This window comes from Syngnathus typhle, linkage group LG18, assembly GCF_033458585.1.
Source record: "Syngnathus typhle isolate RoL2023-S1 ecotype Sweden linkage group LG18, RoL_Styp_1.0, whole genome shotgun sequence".
Lineage (NCBI taxonomy): Eukaryota > Metazoa > Chordata > Actinopteri > Syngnathiformes > Syngnathidae > Syngnathus > Syngnathus typhle.
In genome coordinates, this window is record NC_083755.1 from 8,110,693 (window position 1) to 8,127,172 (window position 16,480).

General features: G+C 45.7%; 1 protein-coding gene across 1 annotated transcript; it reads left to right on the forward strand.

Moving 5' to 3' along the window:
• The first annotated feature begins 322 nt into the window (after window positions 1-322).
• ngfrb (nerve growth factor receptor b) lies at window positions 323-11,245 on the forward strand. Its single transcript, XM_061264841.1, has 6 exons — window positions 323-615; window positions 2,924-3,062; window positions 4,787-5,149; window positions 8,561-8,789; window positions 9,011-9,171; window positions 9,259-11,245. The coding sequence occupies exons 1-6, from the start codon at window positions 562-564 to the stop codon at window positions 9,594-9,596; spliced, it is 1,284 nt and encodes a 427-aa protein (XP_061120825.1). The 5' UTR covers window positions 323-561; the 3' UTR covers window positions 9,597-11,245.
• The last annotated feature ends 5,235 nt before the right edge of the window (window positions 11,246-16,480 follow it).

Below are 16,480 nucleotides of genomic sequence, written 5' to 3' on the forward strand. Positions count from 1 at the left end.
AAGACCAAAGAAGACTTAAAAAGTTCATGAAGTTTAGGACTTTAATGCGTGGCCGTAAAATGATGCGTTAAATAAAAATAGGAGCGAATCGGGGTCAGCGCTGGTTCAATGCAACAAAATGGGGAAAAAGGATGACAACTTCAATGACGGGTGAAAATGGCCAATACTGAAAAAGTTGGTCCCTTTATTATATGAAAACTATTTTTTTTAATCAGTGTGCAACTTGGGTGCACTTTTTAACAATCAAAACCAGTACGTGTGTGTGTGGGGGTGTGGGGGGTGTGTGTGGGGGGGGAGTAGTGGGCGTGGTGAAGTGAGAGGAAGCCTTGGAGCTGCGAGCGGGTGTCACAAGAGCAGAAATCGCACAAGAGGCAAACATCCGATGGGCCCAACTCTGCCTCTGAGTGGAAGCTGCACACTGCTGAGCGTTTGCGGACGCCCTGCCTGACTTCTTCTTCTGTTAGGGATACACCCAAGCATGATCGAGCAGTTGATTACACTTGGAAATCTGTGAGCGTGTCATCCTTTTGCTCCTCGGCTCAAAACGCTCCTCTCGGCAAGATGGGGAGGACTTACGGGACCGATATGATTTTAATCGCAATACTGCTTGGACAGGTGAGTAACTTTTAAGTGACAGTGTCACCTGCCAATGTTGTTTTTTTTTTTGGGTCTTGAAGTTGAAAAAAACAAAGTCGTGCAAAGGGACAAAAGCTGCACCTGCTCCTCATGATAATTGTTTGGAATGATATCATGACATATTAGTCAATCGTTGGCGATTTTCAAGACATGCATTTCGACACGGAGGCCTCCGAGGTTAATGCCTTAACCTAACCATGTTATGATATGTGATCCCCGTGTTAACATGTTATTCCAACAGTCGCCACCGTAGTTTGACCGCAGGCAGCGGATCACGGAGGCTCCATCCAGCCATCGTCAGAGCCTCCCTAATTTATGGAGAAGTTCCTCCGAGGCCTTGCGAGGACGTAAATATTTTTCGGCTGTGTCACTATGTGACAGGTTTGTCAAGGCTGCGCGGCGCGGCGGGTTTGTCAAGGTTTTACAAGTCGACACCCGCCGTGCATCATGTTCATGCAAAATTGATAACGCCTCGCATCACTCTCCTTTTCTATACGTCTGCATTGAAACCAGCTCCGACTTGTAAGGAAGGCCGGCGTGGCGGCGCTCTAATGCTTTAACAAGCGCTGACAGCCCGGGTCCAGAGGTTAAGTGCCTCCAAGTGAAAATTGACTGCGGCATTAGCGAGATTGGTCCGAGCGAGGTCACGACTCCAGATGCTTCGGAGCGTCCGCTTTCATGTGATCACGTCGTTAACTTGGCAAGAAAGACATTCATGAAACGTGCATTTCTTCAAATGGGTAGGCTTTGATCGGGCATTTAGACGCTAGCATACGATTCGTGGTAACCTCCCGACACTGCCGAGAAGGACCCTGCCCTTTCCCTGCGTCATCTACCACTCTCGCTTACGTCAAGGACGACTCGTTTCTGACCTCGACGACGCAGGCGGCTATCAGCTAGCTACGCTTGAAACGACGCTCCTATCTTTGCCAACGTTAGAATTACCCGCTGGAGTAATTGTTAGGCATCCTTGGGTTGGCGTTATATAAATCGAGTCTATTAGTATTAAGATGGTAGCACATAATGAGCTGTCAAGGGTCAAAAGGGGATGGAATGAAAAGCGCTTCGAGACTTGGCGTGGTTTCCGAGGTGTCACTCAAATACCCGCAAACAGGTTTGCTCACACGTGAGGCCATTCGACGGGACGGTGCTAACAGTTGACATCTGCGTTTTGTCTTTTGCAAACCGATGACATGGTCATCAGTGTCTCTTTTTGCTGACTGTAAGGTGACATTTCAGATACTGTGTTGTGATAGGCACCATGGCAACTTTAGAAAAGGGACCAACCTTCTAAGTGCCACTTCGGGGAATATCCCAAAGTGGCACACGTGCACGCACAGACATATACAAAGTACCTGCCAGCTGACTCACAGGAGCCCGGGGGCGCCGCTTGATGTTTTGTCGGCAGCATTCCGCACACACCTTAATGTGACACACAAAGATCTCACCTCTGTCAAAAAACACTTGACGGTGGAGGAATTCGTTTGTGTGCAGGAGGCACGAGCCAATTGCTTTGTGTGCTACAAGTTGTAAATATTTGTTCCTTGTTTAACTGTCACCTTAGCACTTTACTCGTTTGGATGCCAAATAATAGATAGACAATTTGTCATTTGAATGTGTGTGTTTTTAGAATGCTGAGGAAGCAGTTTTGAGAAAGAGGGAAAAAAAAAAAGCTCACTTGTTGATGTTTTTGCAAAAGCACCTGTACGTGTGCAGTGCTTGTACAAACCTGCAAAAATGATCAGACTATGTGGAATCCCAATCACAAATGACTTCTGTTATTATCATGGGAACGCTGGGAGCGAAAAAAAACCAAGAATATTCGGACTGCCCAGACATTTTTTTTTTTGGAGCCGTTTCAAATGAAGCAATGATTAATAATTGGGTCTTTGAGTTGTAAGGCAGCCAACTAAAGTGTAATTCTTCCTCTGTTGACTCCGAGGATGTAAAGTTATCTCGCGTTTACGCAACGACATTGCTTTTGGAAGGAGCAGAGAAAACATGATGTCACTCAAATCTGCACTTCTGAATCCCTTTGTGGGGAAATTGAGCAGGCCAGGCGATGAAATATAATAATGAATATCAATCAACTTAAATGAACTCAAATCTTTTGAGACCACAACAGTTCATGAACCAAATGTAATTTTTTCCCCAGTAGCTTAATGCTAAATCGTACAGCAAAATACCATGGATGGGCTAACAAAACTAGCGTTTGTTTGTTTACTGTGTCTTGCCTGTTGCCTCCTGTAGTCTTTTCCATTCTGATGATGTGTGTGATGATTGGCAGATGGTCGCCGCGGCCGAGGAAGAGTGCCTGTCGGGTCAGTACACCACCGACAGAAAATGCTGCAAACAGTGTCCGCCCGGCGAGGGTGTCGTCAAGCCGTGCGGAGCCACGCAACCAGTGTGCGCACCCTGCCTGGACAGTAAGGAACACACGCATATAATTCAAGTTTCAAGTTTACTTGGCATATAATTCACAACATGCATAGATATCCAAAGCACTTGTTCCATCATGATTCTTTACTGTCCAAGAGTTGCATTTAGAAGCTGAGAAGATTCAGCCTGGCAGCATGTTGGGAAATCAGCTGGTAATGAAAGCTGGCTGTCCGTTACCATGTAGGGAGTGAACCTCCACTGGGCAGACACTTTATGAGCACCGGCAGAAGATATTAAGAATGGGCGCCGGTCCAAATGTTAGAGAAAAATATACAATGGAGGATTTCTAGTGGCATGGTAAGAATGGAAGCAGTCAAGATGGCGGATGAACTCTAGAAGAACATTCAGGGCGCATCTGTTTCTGGATTGAAGGTTATTTATATGTGAGCCTGCCTTATTCCAAGAGGTCACATTCAGACCAAGATTGGTTGAGAGCCAGAGCCTGCACTGTTCCCAGGAAACAGCAAAGCCATGTGGGTCAAGTTCCAGATAAGGAGACCCATCATTCCAAAATGATTCAGGTCGTGAGGGAATATTTCCAAAACTATTTCGTGCCAAAATCCTTTGTAAGAAAGAAAGTTTCATTTGAGCTGACCTAATTGTGTCGAATGGGTGCCTATTTGAAGGATGCTGAGTGGTACAACAATACATTTTGGTCACAAGATGCTGACGGACCAGATGGCTGAAACGATTAAAAAATAAACATGCCTAACGGGTCTGTCCTCTGCTAAATTGAAAATAATTACCATCGCCGTGAAATCAACTCTCGTGGCTTCCTGTTATTGCCCAACAGCATCATCAGTACTTAAGAATCACAGTTCAGCCGCTCAGGCATGATCAACCGCAGACACGTGAAAAAAGGTGCCGTGAAAGCAGATGGCTTTGAGTCAAGTCCTGGAAAGAAAGAAAGAAAAGAAAAAAAAAAGACACACTGTCAGTAAAGTGAGTTTGACAAGTGCTTTTCAACGCAACACGAAAAACGAAAGTAAAGGAGGAACAATCGGAGTGGGACTTTTCACAAAACTGTCCTTTCCTATTGTCTGTGAAGGCAACAACAGAAAGCTTGGCCAGGAAAAGACCATCTGTAGCCTCGCGTTATTAATGTATTGACTTGCATTATTGATGAACGGCATTATGATAATGGCTCTGAGAGCATTCGGGGAGGAGAAGGCGGAGGCAGCGGCACGTCTGAGTATATCTGGTAAACAGGGCAACCCCCATCCCCGCCCGCCACATAGAAACCAAGGGACCACCCGAAAATTAGAGGAGGCCACATCTGATAGCATCAGACCCGAACGCTCGGGTTCATCTCCAGTGACGCTCCATCTGCCAATCTCTCCAGTTCATCACAGCAGTGGGTGGTCCGGTGACACCAAACACCAAGACTTTTCAAACTACATTCCATCACCTCAAATGTGTGCCGCCTATCCAAAAAATTAGAGCCACTAATCAAGGCTCCGCGGTGGTGAAACCCGTCCATCTCCCAATTTATCCACGTGTCGCACTCGCATGGATGCTCCTACAAATGGGTCTGTTGCATAATTTAGTGTTCTCTATCCCTGTGAAATACAATTCCGTATAACATTTAATATTGATTCCGCTAGAAAACATCAGACATTTAAAGTCAAATGTAGCAAAGGATTTTCTTTTTTTCTTCTCACCACCCACCCTACAAAAATACAAAAGGTCATTCGCTTTCTTCGGCTTTCAGGCGAAACCTTCTCGGAAAACTTCAGCCACACCGAGCGATGCCAGCCTTGCACGAAATGCACGGGCCTCTTCCGCATGGAGACGCCGTGTACGGACGCCAACGACGCCACCTGCGTGTGCAACTACGGCTTCTACCTGAACGAGCTGTCGCAGAGGTGCGAGCCGTGCACCAAGTGCCCCGTGGGCCAGGGCATGCTGCTCAGCTGCGAGTCGGACCACGACACCGTTTGCGAGGAGTGCGGCGGCGACACGTACTCGGACCAGGAGAGCTCGCGGGAGCCCTGCATCCCTTGCGCCACCTGCGACGAGGGCGAGGAGCTGCAACTGCAGGCCTGCACGGCTGTCACCGATACCGTTTGTCAAGGTAAGACGCAAAATCCCGGGCGAGCTACATCAAGTGCTTTCAGAGGGTAAGTCGAAACGGCCATGAATGAAAAATCAAATCCCATCAGGGATGAGAGCCAGCGCAGTGGGCCGATTGGCCCCGAGGTCACGAATCCAAACAATGCCGGAGCGTATTTGCGGTCGATGAGCCAACGTACAGTAGGAAACGCTTGTCATCATCTCAATGTGACACATTGTTGATCCATTGATCCAAATGTCATCCTGGAGCTCATCCCGCTGTCTTTGGCGACGCGTCCCTACCCCCGACGACACAAAGAGTCTTTCTCCTGGAAGTTGAGGGATTACAGGAAGGTCACGTCTATGAACCGCGCTCTGAGTTTTCTTTTATATATCACTGTACCCTGTGGCTATCAAACTTCACATCTCAAATTCCCCGCGGATGCCGTCAGCGGCCACCGCGACGACCCGATGCCTCGCAGATGAAATCAATGCTTTTGTCCCGTGACAATGAAAGGAGTGTGCCGATCGGCCATGGGGCCAGTCGGTCGCGAGGCCGCTGTTATCACAGTCCAGTCAGAAGAGACTCACTTGTGCCTCACCCTTTTCGTTTGGCCATTTATGTGAAATACTCGGCAACTGTACGAGCAGCCGTGTCCAGAAGAGCTTCCCTTGCCACGATAATAACATTATAGATACTGCAGTTAGTCAAATCAAGAGCAAGAGAAGAGAAGCGGCGGTAAAGTGGCAGGTTTATTGGACTTGTGATGTGCTGCCGTGTCATTAGCGCGCAGTTTAGGAGTGCAACACTTGAGGCGTGTCACCGCATTGTCACACGTGAGTAAGATTGGGATCGGGCGGAAAATGGAAACGTTTCGACCACACACCTGACCGTCATCTTTTCAAACTGGTGCATGTCTTGGACGTTTCCCTTTGAGGAGAAAAAGCACAGACCAAATGAGGTCAATGGCCATCTTCCATTGAGGATGCTTCTTTAATGCAGAGGGAGAAAAGGAAGTCGGGATGGGAAGATCAGAATCTTAAGGAGCCAGAACCGCACTTGGTCCTTTTAGATAACCAACACGGCGCATCACGTGACCAATAGCCGGAGGGGCGCCCGCGCCGGCCGCGTAAGGGCGGCCTCATCATTCGTCGCTCTAACCTAATCACGAGCTCCTTATTGCCCGCGTTAATCTTTTTAGCGGAGCACTCGCGTTATCGCTGCCTCCGAATCTGTAGAGCTGCCAGACGTCCGTATGCATTAGGCCAGTCAGACGACACGGGCCCGAAGGCTGGGACTCAGTCAGTCGGCAGGGTGGAGAAAGAGCCAGCGGCCGACAAGTAGGATCTTGCAGGCATGGCTGTGTTTTAAGGTGGAGGCACCACAACATCCGTCGGACTAACCTGTAGTTTGTAATCACAAACGATGGACGGGGTTTGTAATTACTGCGGTATCATTCAGTTGAATAGAAATGCCATTAAATTCTTCCAGACGCAAAAAAAAAATAAAAAATGTCTAATGTTTGTGCCTGATTATTGCTGTACAAAAAAAACGGAATTTGGATACTGTCGGATCATAGCGCGGTGACATTGAAGCTATTCTCGGCGTATATTTTTCATCGTCTGCGACAAATAATAATAGCTGGCGTCGTTTTGCCGATCGCGCTTGTGTCTTGAACAATCGACAGACCGGTCGGAGGGGGCTTTCCTTTCCGTCTATCCATTAAGATTTGACCGACGTCGAAAAAGAGCCCGATGCCAAAAGTAAAATGCCACGGACATTCCGCATTTAGTATGTCCACAACATTAGCACATCAATAACCCGGGAGGAATCCCCAGCGGGCCCCGAGCCATCGGACTGCCGAGCTCTATACGCCACAGTCGTTTATTGTGTGCCTGGACAGACTTGTGCCACCTCTGACTCCGCTCCTCCAGTCCCATAAGTTGCGTATTGTCACTTGAATCGTCCCCTTTGTGGACAAAGTACATTTTTGGGAGGTGATGCGGGACAGAGGGGGCGACGGCGACTCTTGCACTCCGGCTCGTGCCTCCGTTCATCCACGGGGCAAAGTTCCACGCGGCTTTTGTCCTCTTTGTAAATAACTGGCGGACATCACGGACCTGCTCTGGACCGTGACGAGAAAAATAATAAAGGCGAGGTCACCGAAGGTGGAGCCGCGGCAGAGATGGAGAAAGACAGCAAAGCGTGAAAGAACAGATGCTGGAAAAACACGCTCCGCTCGATAAAAGCGATGGAGTTACTCCTCTGCGCTCTCCAGTTTCTCTGGTTGACCTCCACGAGTGCTGATTGCATTTTGTCGCAAAGCGCACTCACACACACACACACACACACACACACATAAAGAAAAATGAGAGGGGATCATGCGAGGAAGGAACTGCGGCCTCAAGGAGAGAACTGTCAAGCGAGGGGATTATTCCTGATTGTTTCATTTTTCGCTGTATCGGCGAAGACGGGGGCAGGTTGCCCTTTGAAAAGACAAATAAGCTGGTAAGGATATGGAGCAACGTCTGCTTCAAAGAGAAAGACATGGAGATCAGATAGATGCGGAGATGGGAGGTGATAATAGAATAAAAGGACAGGTGGATTGGACACAAACCGGATCGAGTTACTATCTTTGAAAAGCCGGTTCGGAAAGCAGAGAGCCGCCAAACGAGCGCCGGCGATTGTTCGGAAAGAAAACGTCTGTTCAAGAGGCAGTAAAACGCAAAGAAAGGCTTGGGGGGGATGAGTGGGCTATCGTACGGGACAAAGAGGATCTTTGTCATGGATTGGCGTCTGCTTTCAAGTAGCCAAAAAGACAGAGACGGTGAAACGGGAGGGAAACCAATACGACACTGCAGTGGATCGCAAGACTTTGATTGACCTTTTGGCCGTGATGTCACTTCCGGGTGGGAAGAGCTCCCAACTTTAGCAGACATGGAGCCAAAAGTCAAATGATCTTTCCCTATTGAAACGAATGGGAAAGCCGTTAATCTGTTCCAGCCTCCCACAAAAAAAGGTTTTGTTTTTCAATCCAAATAAAAGCTAAGCATCTTGTACATAGTCCACAATCAAAGTAGTCATTCTTTGCAGAGGACAAAGAATGTATTGATATCAATTGATTCAAACAGTGTGCAAGAAAAGTCCCAAACCCTTTCAAATGTTCTTAGAGAAATCAATGGCTTTAAAGAGCTCCGGATTGATTGTATATTACATTTCACTTTCAAAATTCCGGGCCCTGGCTAAAAGCTGGCCACACAGCATCCCTCTTAATAACATTTGAAATGTTTTCGCCTCGTCACGGCACTCAGCGGCTCTCTCGGGGTACCTCTTCCCCGTTCCTCGGCATGACTTTCTGTTTTCGGTGCTGTTGAGTGAACCCTGGACCTCAACTGTTGATGACAATCAAATGTTGATGTTTGCTCCTCACAGTGCAGTACCCGTCTGTGTCGCCAACGCCCTTCACCGAGCCCACCTACGATGACTCCCCAATAGAAGACCCCCCGTCGGACGGCCCGACAGACAGCAGCGCCACCGCCACCACTGACGGCGACTCCCGCGAGCCCATCTACCAGAATCTGAACAACAAGCTCATCCCCGTCTACTGCTCGGTCTTGGCGGCCGTGGTGGTCAGCGTGGTGGCCTTCATCGTCTTCAAGAGGTGAGCAAATGGCGGTGGCACCAAAATAGGGGTCGTCTTGCTTCCGATTGGAAAACAACAACAAAACCACAATTCCCGACAATACATATTTGATGACCAAGCTGTTTTCCCGTAGGCCACGCCCTGCTGCTCAGTGTCATAGATGAATATGTTGGCGTAACGGAAGGGCATGTGTCGCATTTATTTACCAAGGGGCTGACGTCTTCCCTCTCACTGTGTAGGTGGAACAGCTGCAAGCAGAACAAACAGCAGGCCAACAACTGCACGTCCAACCAGAACCAGACCCCGTCGCCCGAGGGCGAGAAACTGCACAGCGACAGCGGCATCTCGGTGGACAGCCAGAGTCTGCAGGAGCAGCTGGGCCAGACCCAAACACACACGGGTAAGCAAAAACCTTTTTCGCTGACTATAGCCTTTCGAGCGACCACAGAGGTTCTGGTGCATGCTTTGACCGCCTTTACTGTTCCAGTGGTCACAATGGATGAGGAGCCCTGCCTGCTGCTGCCTCTGCACACCAGAGACAAGGTGGAGCAGCTGCTGTTCAACGGCGGCGAAGGGGACGACGGCAACATGGAGGACGACTGGTGCAATCTGGCGGGCCTCCTGGGCTACGAGGAGGAGCGCATCGCCGCCTTCCGCCAGGACCAGCACCCGGTGCGAGCGCTCCTGTCTGACTGGGCCAGCAAGGACTGCGCCAGCGTGGACGCGCTGTGCACGGCGCTGCGCAAGATCAACCGCGGCGACATCGCCCAGAGTTTGGCGCTCAGTCCCGTCGCCCCTAAACCCACCGCCACCTCCGTGGTCTAACCGGACGAACCACTTCTTTATCTTTCTCTGGACATGGAAGGAAATTAGCTTTACCGGTTTGCTCTGCAATCATTCCAATATGGATAGAAGCCTTCTGCGACCTTTAATCTCGGCTATCGGTGTTACGCCTCGCCGCGGTTGTACCAAAGACGTGTTCGAGACTCTCCAGGCTGTAGCTGACAAGCACCATTATTTACATTTCCGCCTCTTCATTTTGCATTGACAAATGGCTGCCTACAGGACGAAGCGGCCATTCTAGCAGGGGTCTGGATCATCGCAAGCGAAGACACGCTAAGCGGAGGATGTTTGGATTCTTTCGAAATGGAACTCTTCGCCGAGGAATCGTCTACAAATGCCAGGATGGTGGATCACAGACCTGTAAGGTCGTTGAACTCGGAGTCAGCACGTGTAACGTCGACCAGTCCCCCACTCGCGACATGTAACCGTGCATGGATTTATTATAGCAAAGACACTATTGTACATTTCAACACAAATGACTGCCTAGCATTCATATCAGAGTTCCGCAAATAGTGGCCGCCCCTCTCAAACTTTCTACACCTAGTAGAAGCTAGGAAAAAAAAATCATGATAAATGAAAAACGTTTTCCATTATTAAGCCCATATCTTTTATATACTACTAAACCCAGTGTACTAATATGCTACACGTGACCAAGCTACATTACCTAAACGTGCATGCAGACAGTATAGCAAGCCTCAAGTTAAAAAGCATCAAACTAACCAACGCACACGCCATGGGGATGCAAATAAAAAAGCAAAGGGTTTCCTCGCCATCCTTTCCGCATTCCTTTCTCAGGGTATGGCCAAGCTCCGACCAACTCAACAATCAGAGCGGTGGGCTTTCCGAGTTATCAATTATGCTGCCCAGAGATGAAACCAAGCACCTATTTTTTAAAATGTATTTCTGTTCACTTTTATTTTTCTTTTATTATTATTAAGAGTGTGCTGAGGGAGGGGGGGGGGGTATATTTGAAGGAGCAAATCTTATTGTTACTAAAATGAAGGCATTTCCACTTTTCTTTTCATTGTAGCACTTCAATGTGTAATTAATTACGTTTGTCTGTTTTACATCACAAGCGCCTGGCAACCATTTCCGGGCTTCTTGATGTTGAACAGTTTTATTCTTCGATGTTTTTGTAACAACTTTGTTCCTGTAAATACTTCAAGTTTCTTTATTTTATTTTTTTTAGGAAATGTATTAAGACCAACATGGATATTTACATATTGGGGCAAAACAACATTGCATGCATTGCTTGTGTCATAAAAACCCTCCCACGTGTTATTATAACTTTCCAGCGTGTCAAAAGTTTGGAAAGTGTGAGGGGACACTTTTCTCTGGACAGTATTTTGTTTGAAACTCGAGGCGGTGACGTCCTGATTTTTGCACTTGAGCGTCGTGTTGTAGTGATGATGCAAAAATGAGGTGAGCTCTAGATGTGGCTGAAATGTACAGCTCAATCTGACCATACGTAAATGTTCCTCATATACTAACATACTGTATTATACTTAATGTGAATCTCAGAGCTTCTTCTACAGTGATAAAGGTCATGCATCCGTTTCAAATATTCATTAACGGCCAGCTAACGCGAGAATATGTACTCATTATGCTGTTAAAATAAAAGCTTCAAAATTCTTGTGTATCTTATTGTTAATACTGAGATCGTTCTAAAGAATGTAGATTAATAAAGAGCTTTTGTCGTGGTTTTCGGTTGCTTCAATTGAATGGATATTGTGCTGCCCCGTTGGCCATCTGGGGGCAGTATAAAAAGGAAATAGAGATACAAACAAAAAACGGACTTCATTAGATGTGGTGTTAATAATCATTCTTTGCAGAGGATAAAGAATATATATATCAGTGAGTACTGCTATAGTCTGTGATCAAATAGCCATTGATTAAAAATGACAAGATAACTACAACAATGCTATATGTTGGCATTTTTTCATTACTCGTAGGAGCTCACATAGCATTAAAAGAGAAAAGAAGAGTTTCATAAGTACACTGAGATTTGACCCAGAAGTCCCAAAACGTCCCTGTGGCAAGTAATCCAATCCAAACAGGACAACTGAGGGTTGCAAAGTGGAAAGAAATATTTGACGCTTCACGCATGTGGCCCGGGTCCGAGACAACAAACAGTCCGTCAAGTCAATGAAGTCCACGAAGTAAGACGAGAAGCTAATGATGCATGAAATCACACACGCTGGCCACATTTGCCCCCGCGGCTTCTATATTATTCTAAGTCACCCTGGGGTTAAGTCAGATCTAAGTACCAAAAGTGGAGACCGGTTCGGAAGTCAACCCGAGTCCAAATGGGAAACACATTCACGCTCCAACGGCGTTGAACCTCCAGTGGGTCGTTTGCGAGGAATGTTGGGACGTGTGAAGGGGAACCATGTGTCAGCGCAAAAGGCTGACCGAACGCGTAGGAGGACATCTTCAGTTCAGAAGAAGACTTTTCTTAATACAGTCCTATGTTTCAAGATTCGAAAACATGTACACAGAATCGCACAAAAAAGTTAAATATAACTGAGCTGTGGTCAGGCGTTAATTCTTTCTACTACCACTAGAGTGAGCACAAGTACCACTAGTGATAGTAGTACCACGCTTCATTTGAGGTCATTTATTTTATTTCGACAAGAAAAATACGCCAAACGCCTTCGCGCTTGTTTCTCTACGACTGGAAAAGTGATTCGATATCTTTGGACCTTTGTCATGTTGATTTACGCAAACTTTATTTACTCTTTGAATCACTTCAGGGGCCAAACAGGAAAGAAGACTCCCCCAGGAAGGTATAAAAAACCCGCAAGGTTGTGGAAGTCGTCGGTGAAAGATTTTCCCAGAGGTTGCGCTCAGAATAACACACGGCGTGATCCGTGGGGGGAACGCTGTACTTAGGGCGAGGCCATAAGAAATTCATCAGCCCCGAAATGTTTTGCGTGTAGGTAGAACAAATTTCTCATTGTGGCTGTAATCTTCAAATTATTATTATTATATAAATTAATTTTCATTTTTTCAAGACCCCGCTGAGTGCTGTACTTTGTTAACAGCAGGCTACTCTGGGGGGGGTTCCGCTAACTCATTGCTTTTACAAACTGTCCATCCATAAAAATGAAGTGGTGCGGTTTGCCCGCTCGCCCCTTCCGACTCTCCTCATTCTTCTCCTCGGTCTGCATAGGAGAAGAAAAAAAATAAGGAAGCTCCGGCCGACCGGCAGCTGCCAATTAAGTGAAGAGTGATGAAATTGAATCTGCGCTCGGAGCAAATGGACGGACGAGTGGATGGGAGAGTCCACTCGGGGAAATTCTATTAAGCCGTGTCACGTGACCATCGTTCACCTGCCCCAATACGGCTCCGTCATAGCAACATCCACACACTCTATTATTCATGTTCATATTCTTCATGGGATCGCTTTCCCTCAGGTGCCGCATAGAACATTTTATGAAGTGGTCAATCTACTTTCGGAACAGAATACAAATTAAGACGAAGATATTTGATTAAAAAAGGACCAATAAAATGTCGGCTATGTTGGTCCATATGAAGGACGACGTGTGTTGAATTTTATTGCAACCTCTCCGGATACAACCTAATTAAAGCGTTCCATGTTTGGAATGTTCTCTGGCTACGGATGTTTATCGGTAAGGATTTTGTTTGCCGTGGTTTTGCAGGGCATGATTAAAAGATCCAATTATTTGTCGCAGGTTGTCGTAAGTGAAGAATGCCTTTAAAAGAAACGAATTGATCTTTATGTGAAGCCACATCAAGTCCGCATGCTTTGTGTTCAGGTCTGCTAACCAGACGGCAGTCGGAAAAATTCGTTCCCCAATCAAGTCATCGGGGCCTAACGGGGACTTTCTGAAGGCCGACTGAGTGACATGAATGCCTCAAAGTCGCATTGAGGGTGGCTGACTGAATTAGAACTGTCATCTGACATTGTTTTGACGCTCCACAGGGAGCACAAGCTCGCACAGACGCCCACAAGTATGTGACAATAATAACGTGGGCGTATTCGGACCAGGGCAAATTCTGTTTGGGTTAAAGTTTTATGTTCATGATTTTTTTTTTTTATTAGTCATAATAGCCTTTGGGTTTCTGCTGGGAAGCAAATATGAATACCGACAAAAGGAAAAATCTGAAATTAATTTGGGGATTAATCGCAGACGCTTTATGCAACATGAACAAGCGAAGCGATGAGGTATTTTCCAGTTTGTGTGTTAACACATTTGGGGGTGTGCGCAGACCTTGCGGCGCAATGCGCTGCAACTTGTCTGTAGGTGGTGTATGAAAAACATACGGAGGGAGGGGGACCAATATCACAGGTGAAGAATTACTTTGTAACTATTTCTCAGAAGGCCAAAGGCACTCCCCAAATCGCAAGCTAAGTTGGGTTAGCGCACGCACAACTGCGTTTGGAGAGGGCTAGATACACCGTTTCATTAAATATCTTAAATTTCATAACATCGGTTTACGCCAAGCTTTAATAGCATAATTATAATTGGTCTCTTACGCAACACCGAAGGCGACGGCGCAACAACAAAAGGTTATCCTCTAATTTTACGCTCATTATTTTTTTAGTTCCAAAGCAAGCAAACATCATTTTTGCCTGCTGGGAGATTTATAGCATTTATCTTGAAAAGAAAATTGTTTCCAGCCAACTGGGGGACGCATATGGACAAGTTGAAATTGATTTGGTTTCGTAATTAAATTAAGTCGAATCCAATTTCTAAATCAAAGTACCACTTTACAATCTAACCATCCAATGAATTTGGGTTCAAACGACTAGCGACAGAAGTGACAAAGGATAAGAATCAAAATCGCAAAAAACATCAAGTCCTAGCAAGTCCATTGTTCTCATTTTAATACGCTGCAGATTTGTGTGACGAAGGCGCCGAGTGTCCGGTTCGACCGCAGTATCAAGTGTCGGCGATTGGAGTCGGATCAAAAGATGAAAAGATCGGGATCCACTCCCTCACTCCCCCCTCGGGAGTTGTCGTGGGAGTGGCCGATTAGCCTCGTGTGGCTCACGGATTTATTATAGTTAACCAAAAATAACCAGATAACAAATGGGCGTTTACGCGGAAGCCGATCTGGTCCAACATGAAGGTTGCCCACTCTTCCTCATCCTCCAAACACACTAAGAGCAGATTAAGTTAGAACCGATCGGCTGCCCAATTTAGCTCATATGCTCGGTGATACAGATCTAATTTCAGCCTCTTAGTACCACAAACAGGAAGGAGAAGCTCGGCGATTAACAGCCCATGGCCGCTCTGGTGCAGGAAAGACAATATGATGACACAGGGGAAAGAGAAGAAAAAAAGGGGGTTGTTGGCCATGGCAAACTCTATCAACCTCTAATTGGCATTAGAAACCTAATTAGGATTCTGCAAATTCACTTAAAAAGCATTGTATGTAAATTTAGAATACTGGGAAGTGAGCCTTGCAGTCTTGTATAAAAATAGCATCAGAGAAAAAGTCAAAACAATGTGGTAATATTAACTCAAGTCACAATTTTTAGCACGTTTTCCTGTGCAGTACTCACTTGTGGTGTCCCCCAGGGTATCGTTCTAAATTCATTTTTAATTTCATACACTGCATGTTTCATTTGACAACATAGCGGACAATATTGTACTGCTATATAAATCCACATTTAACACATTTTATTTGGCTATAATGGTTCCGCAGACCAATAATATTGATTGATGATGATTTTAGGGGTGAATTTATCTTGAGAAATAAAATCTTAGTGGTTAAAAACGTGACAAAATTGTAGTTCGGATGTAAAACTGTGAACATCAATGAGCTGTCACTAACCTTTGCATTTTGCACTTTTCTTCTCCTGCTTTGACCGATATCATGTCATACATGTTTCTTTGTTTCCATTAGCAGTCCAATCAGAAACAAATCTGTTAAGAGAGAAAAAAAAAAAAGCTCAACTTGCTTTCTGTTTTGCAAGCGCAAGTCGTATATATATTAGTTAGGTACCTTCTTCCAAATATTTGCTGTTTTTGGCACAGATATCCTCTTTTGACACTGAAATGAAAACGGATGTTGACATCAGATAGCAGCACAGCAATTGTTTGACTCAATTACTCATAGAAGAAGAACGGCTTGTACAACAGAAATTAAGGTATTACAGACTAATCTGAACATACATACAATCTTTACTTGACATACCTGTGAGAAACCCGATGAGGGAGGTTTGGTTCTAGGCCGCCTCTGGGTAGATCACCTGGGAAAAGCTAAGAAAAATCTCAACTTTCTGGAGTGTGCAAATAACTATATGAAGTGTGCACATTTCTACTGTAGGCTGCACACACACAAAAAAAAATGGCAGTGATGGATTTCCTGCACAATGAGAAGATTCATCAGTGTCAGGCAGTCACAATGGAAATTGTGGATAAAAAAAAACAAGGAAACTCGAGCCCCCTTTCATCGCCAACAGCTTGTTTCTTGAACTGTGCTGTGTTAAATGTTTGGACATGTTCAGTATTTGTCAAGGGTGTAGTTTGTTGTCTAACTTGCTCTTTCCTCCAATGCATTATAACAATGAATAGATCTGCTTTACTTTTAGAGTCCTTTTCAAATGAATTATGTTAATTAAGATCAACGTCAAGCCCTGCATTGGATAATGGAGCGTTGCTGCCCTCTGTCGCTCAAACTGAACAACTGACGGACACCTTAAATATTTTTTTGCATTGAATTGAATCATTATGATTCAATGTCGGTGACTTTTTCTCTTCTTTTTTTTTTAACACTTCCACACTGTAAAGTCCAAATGCTAATGCAACATTGTGTTTTGTATTAGATTTTGAAAGTAAAAAAAAATGGTTCTATGTGAAATTAAGGTTTTTAAAATAAAAAAAAAAGCAGTC

Excerpts from the sequence above, each read along its gene's own strand:
- ngfrb (XM_061264841.1), top strand. The coding sequence starts at position 562 with ATGGGGAGGACTTACGGGACCGATATGATTTTAATCGCAATACTGCTT. Across the intron at positions 3,063-4,786 it reads GTGCGCACCCTGCCTGGACA|GCGAAACCTTCTCGGAAAAC; the intron begins GTAAGGAACACA and ends TTCGGCTTTCAG. Across the intron at positions 5,150-8,560 it reads CACCGATACCGTTTGTCAAG|TGCAGTACCCGTCTGTGTCG; the intron begins GTAAGACGCAAA and ends TGCTCCTCACAG.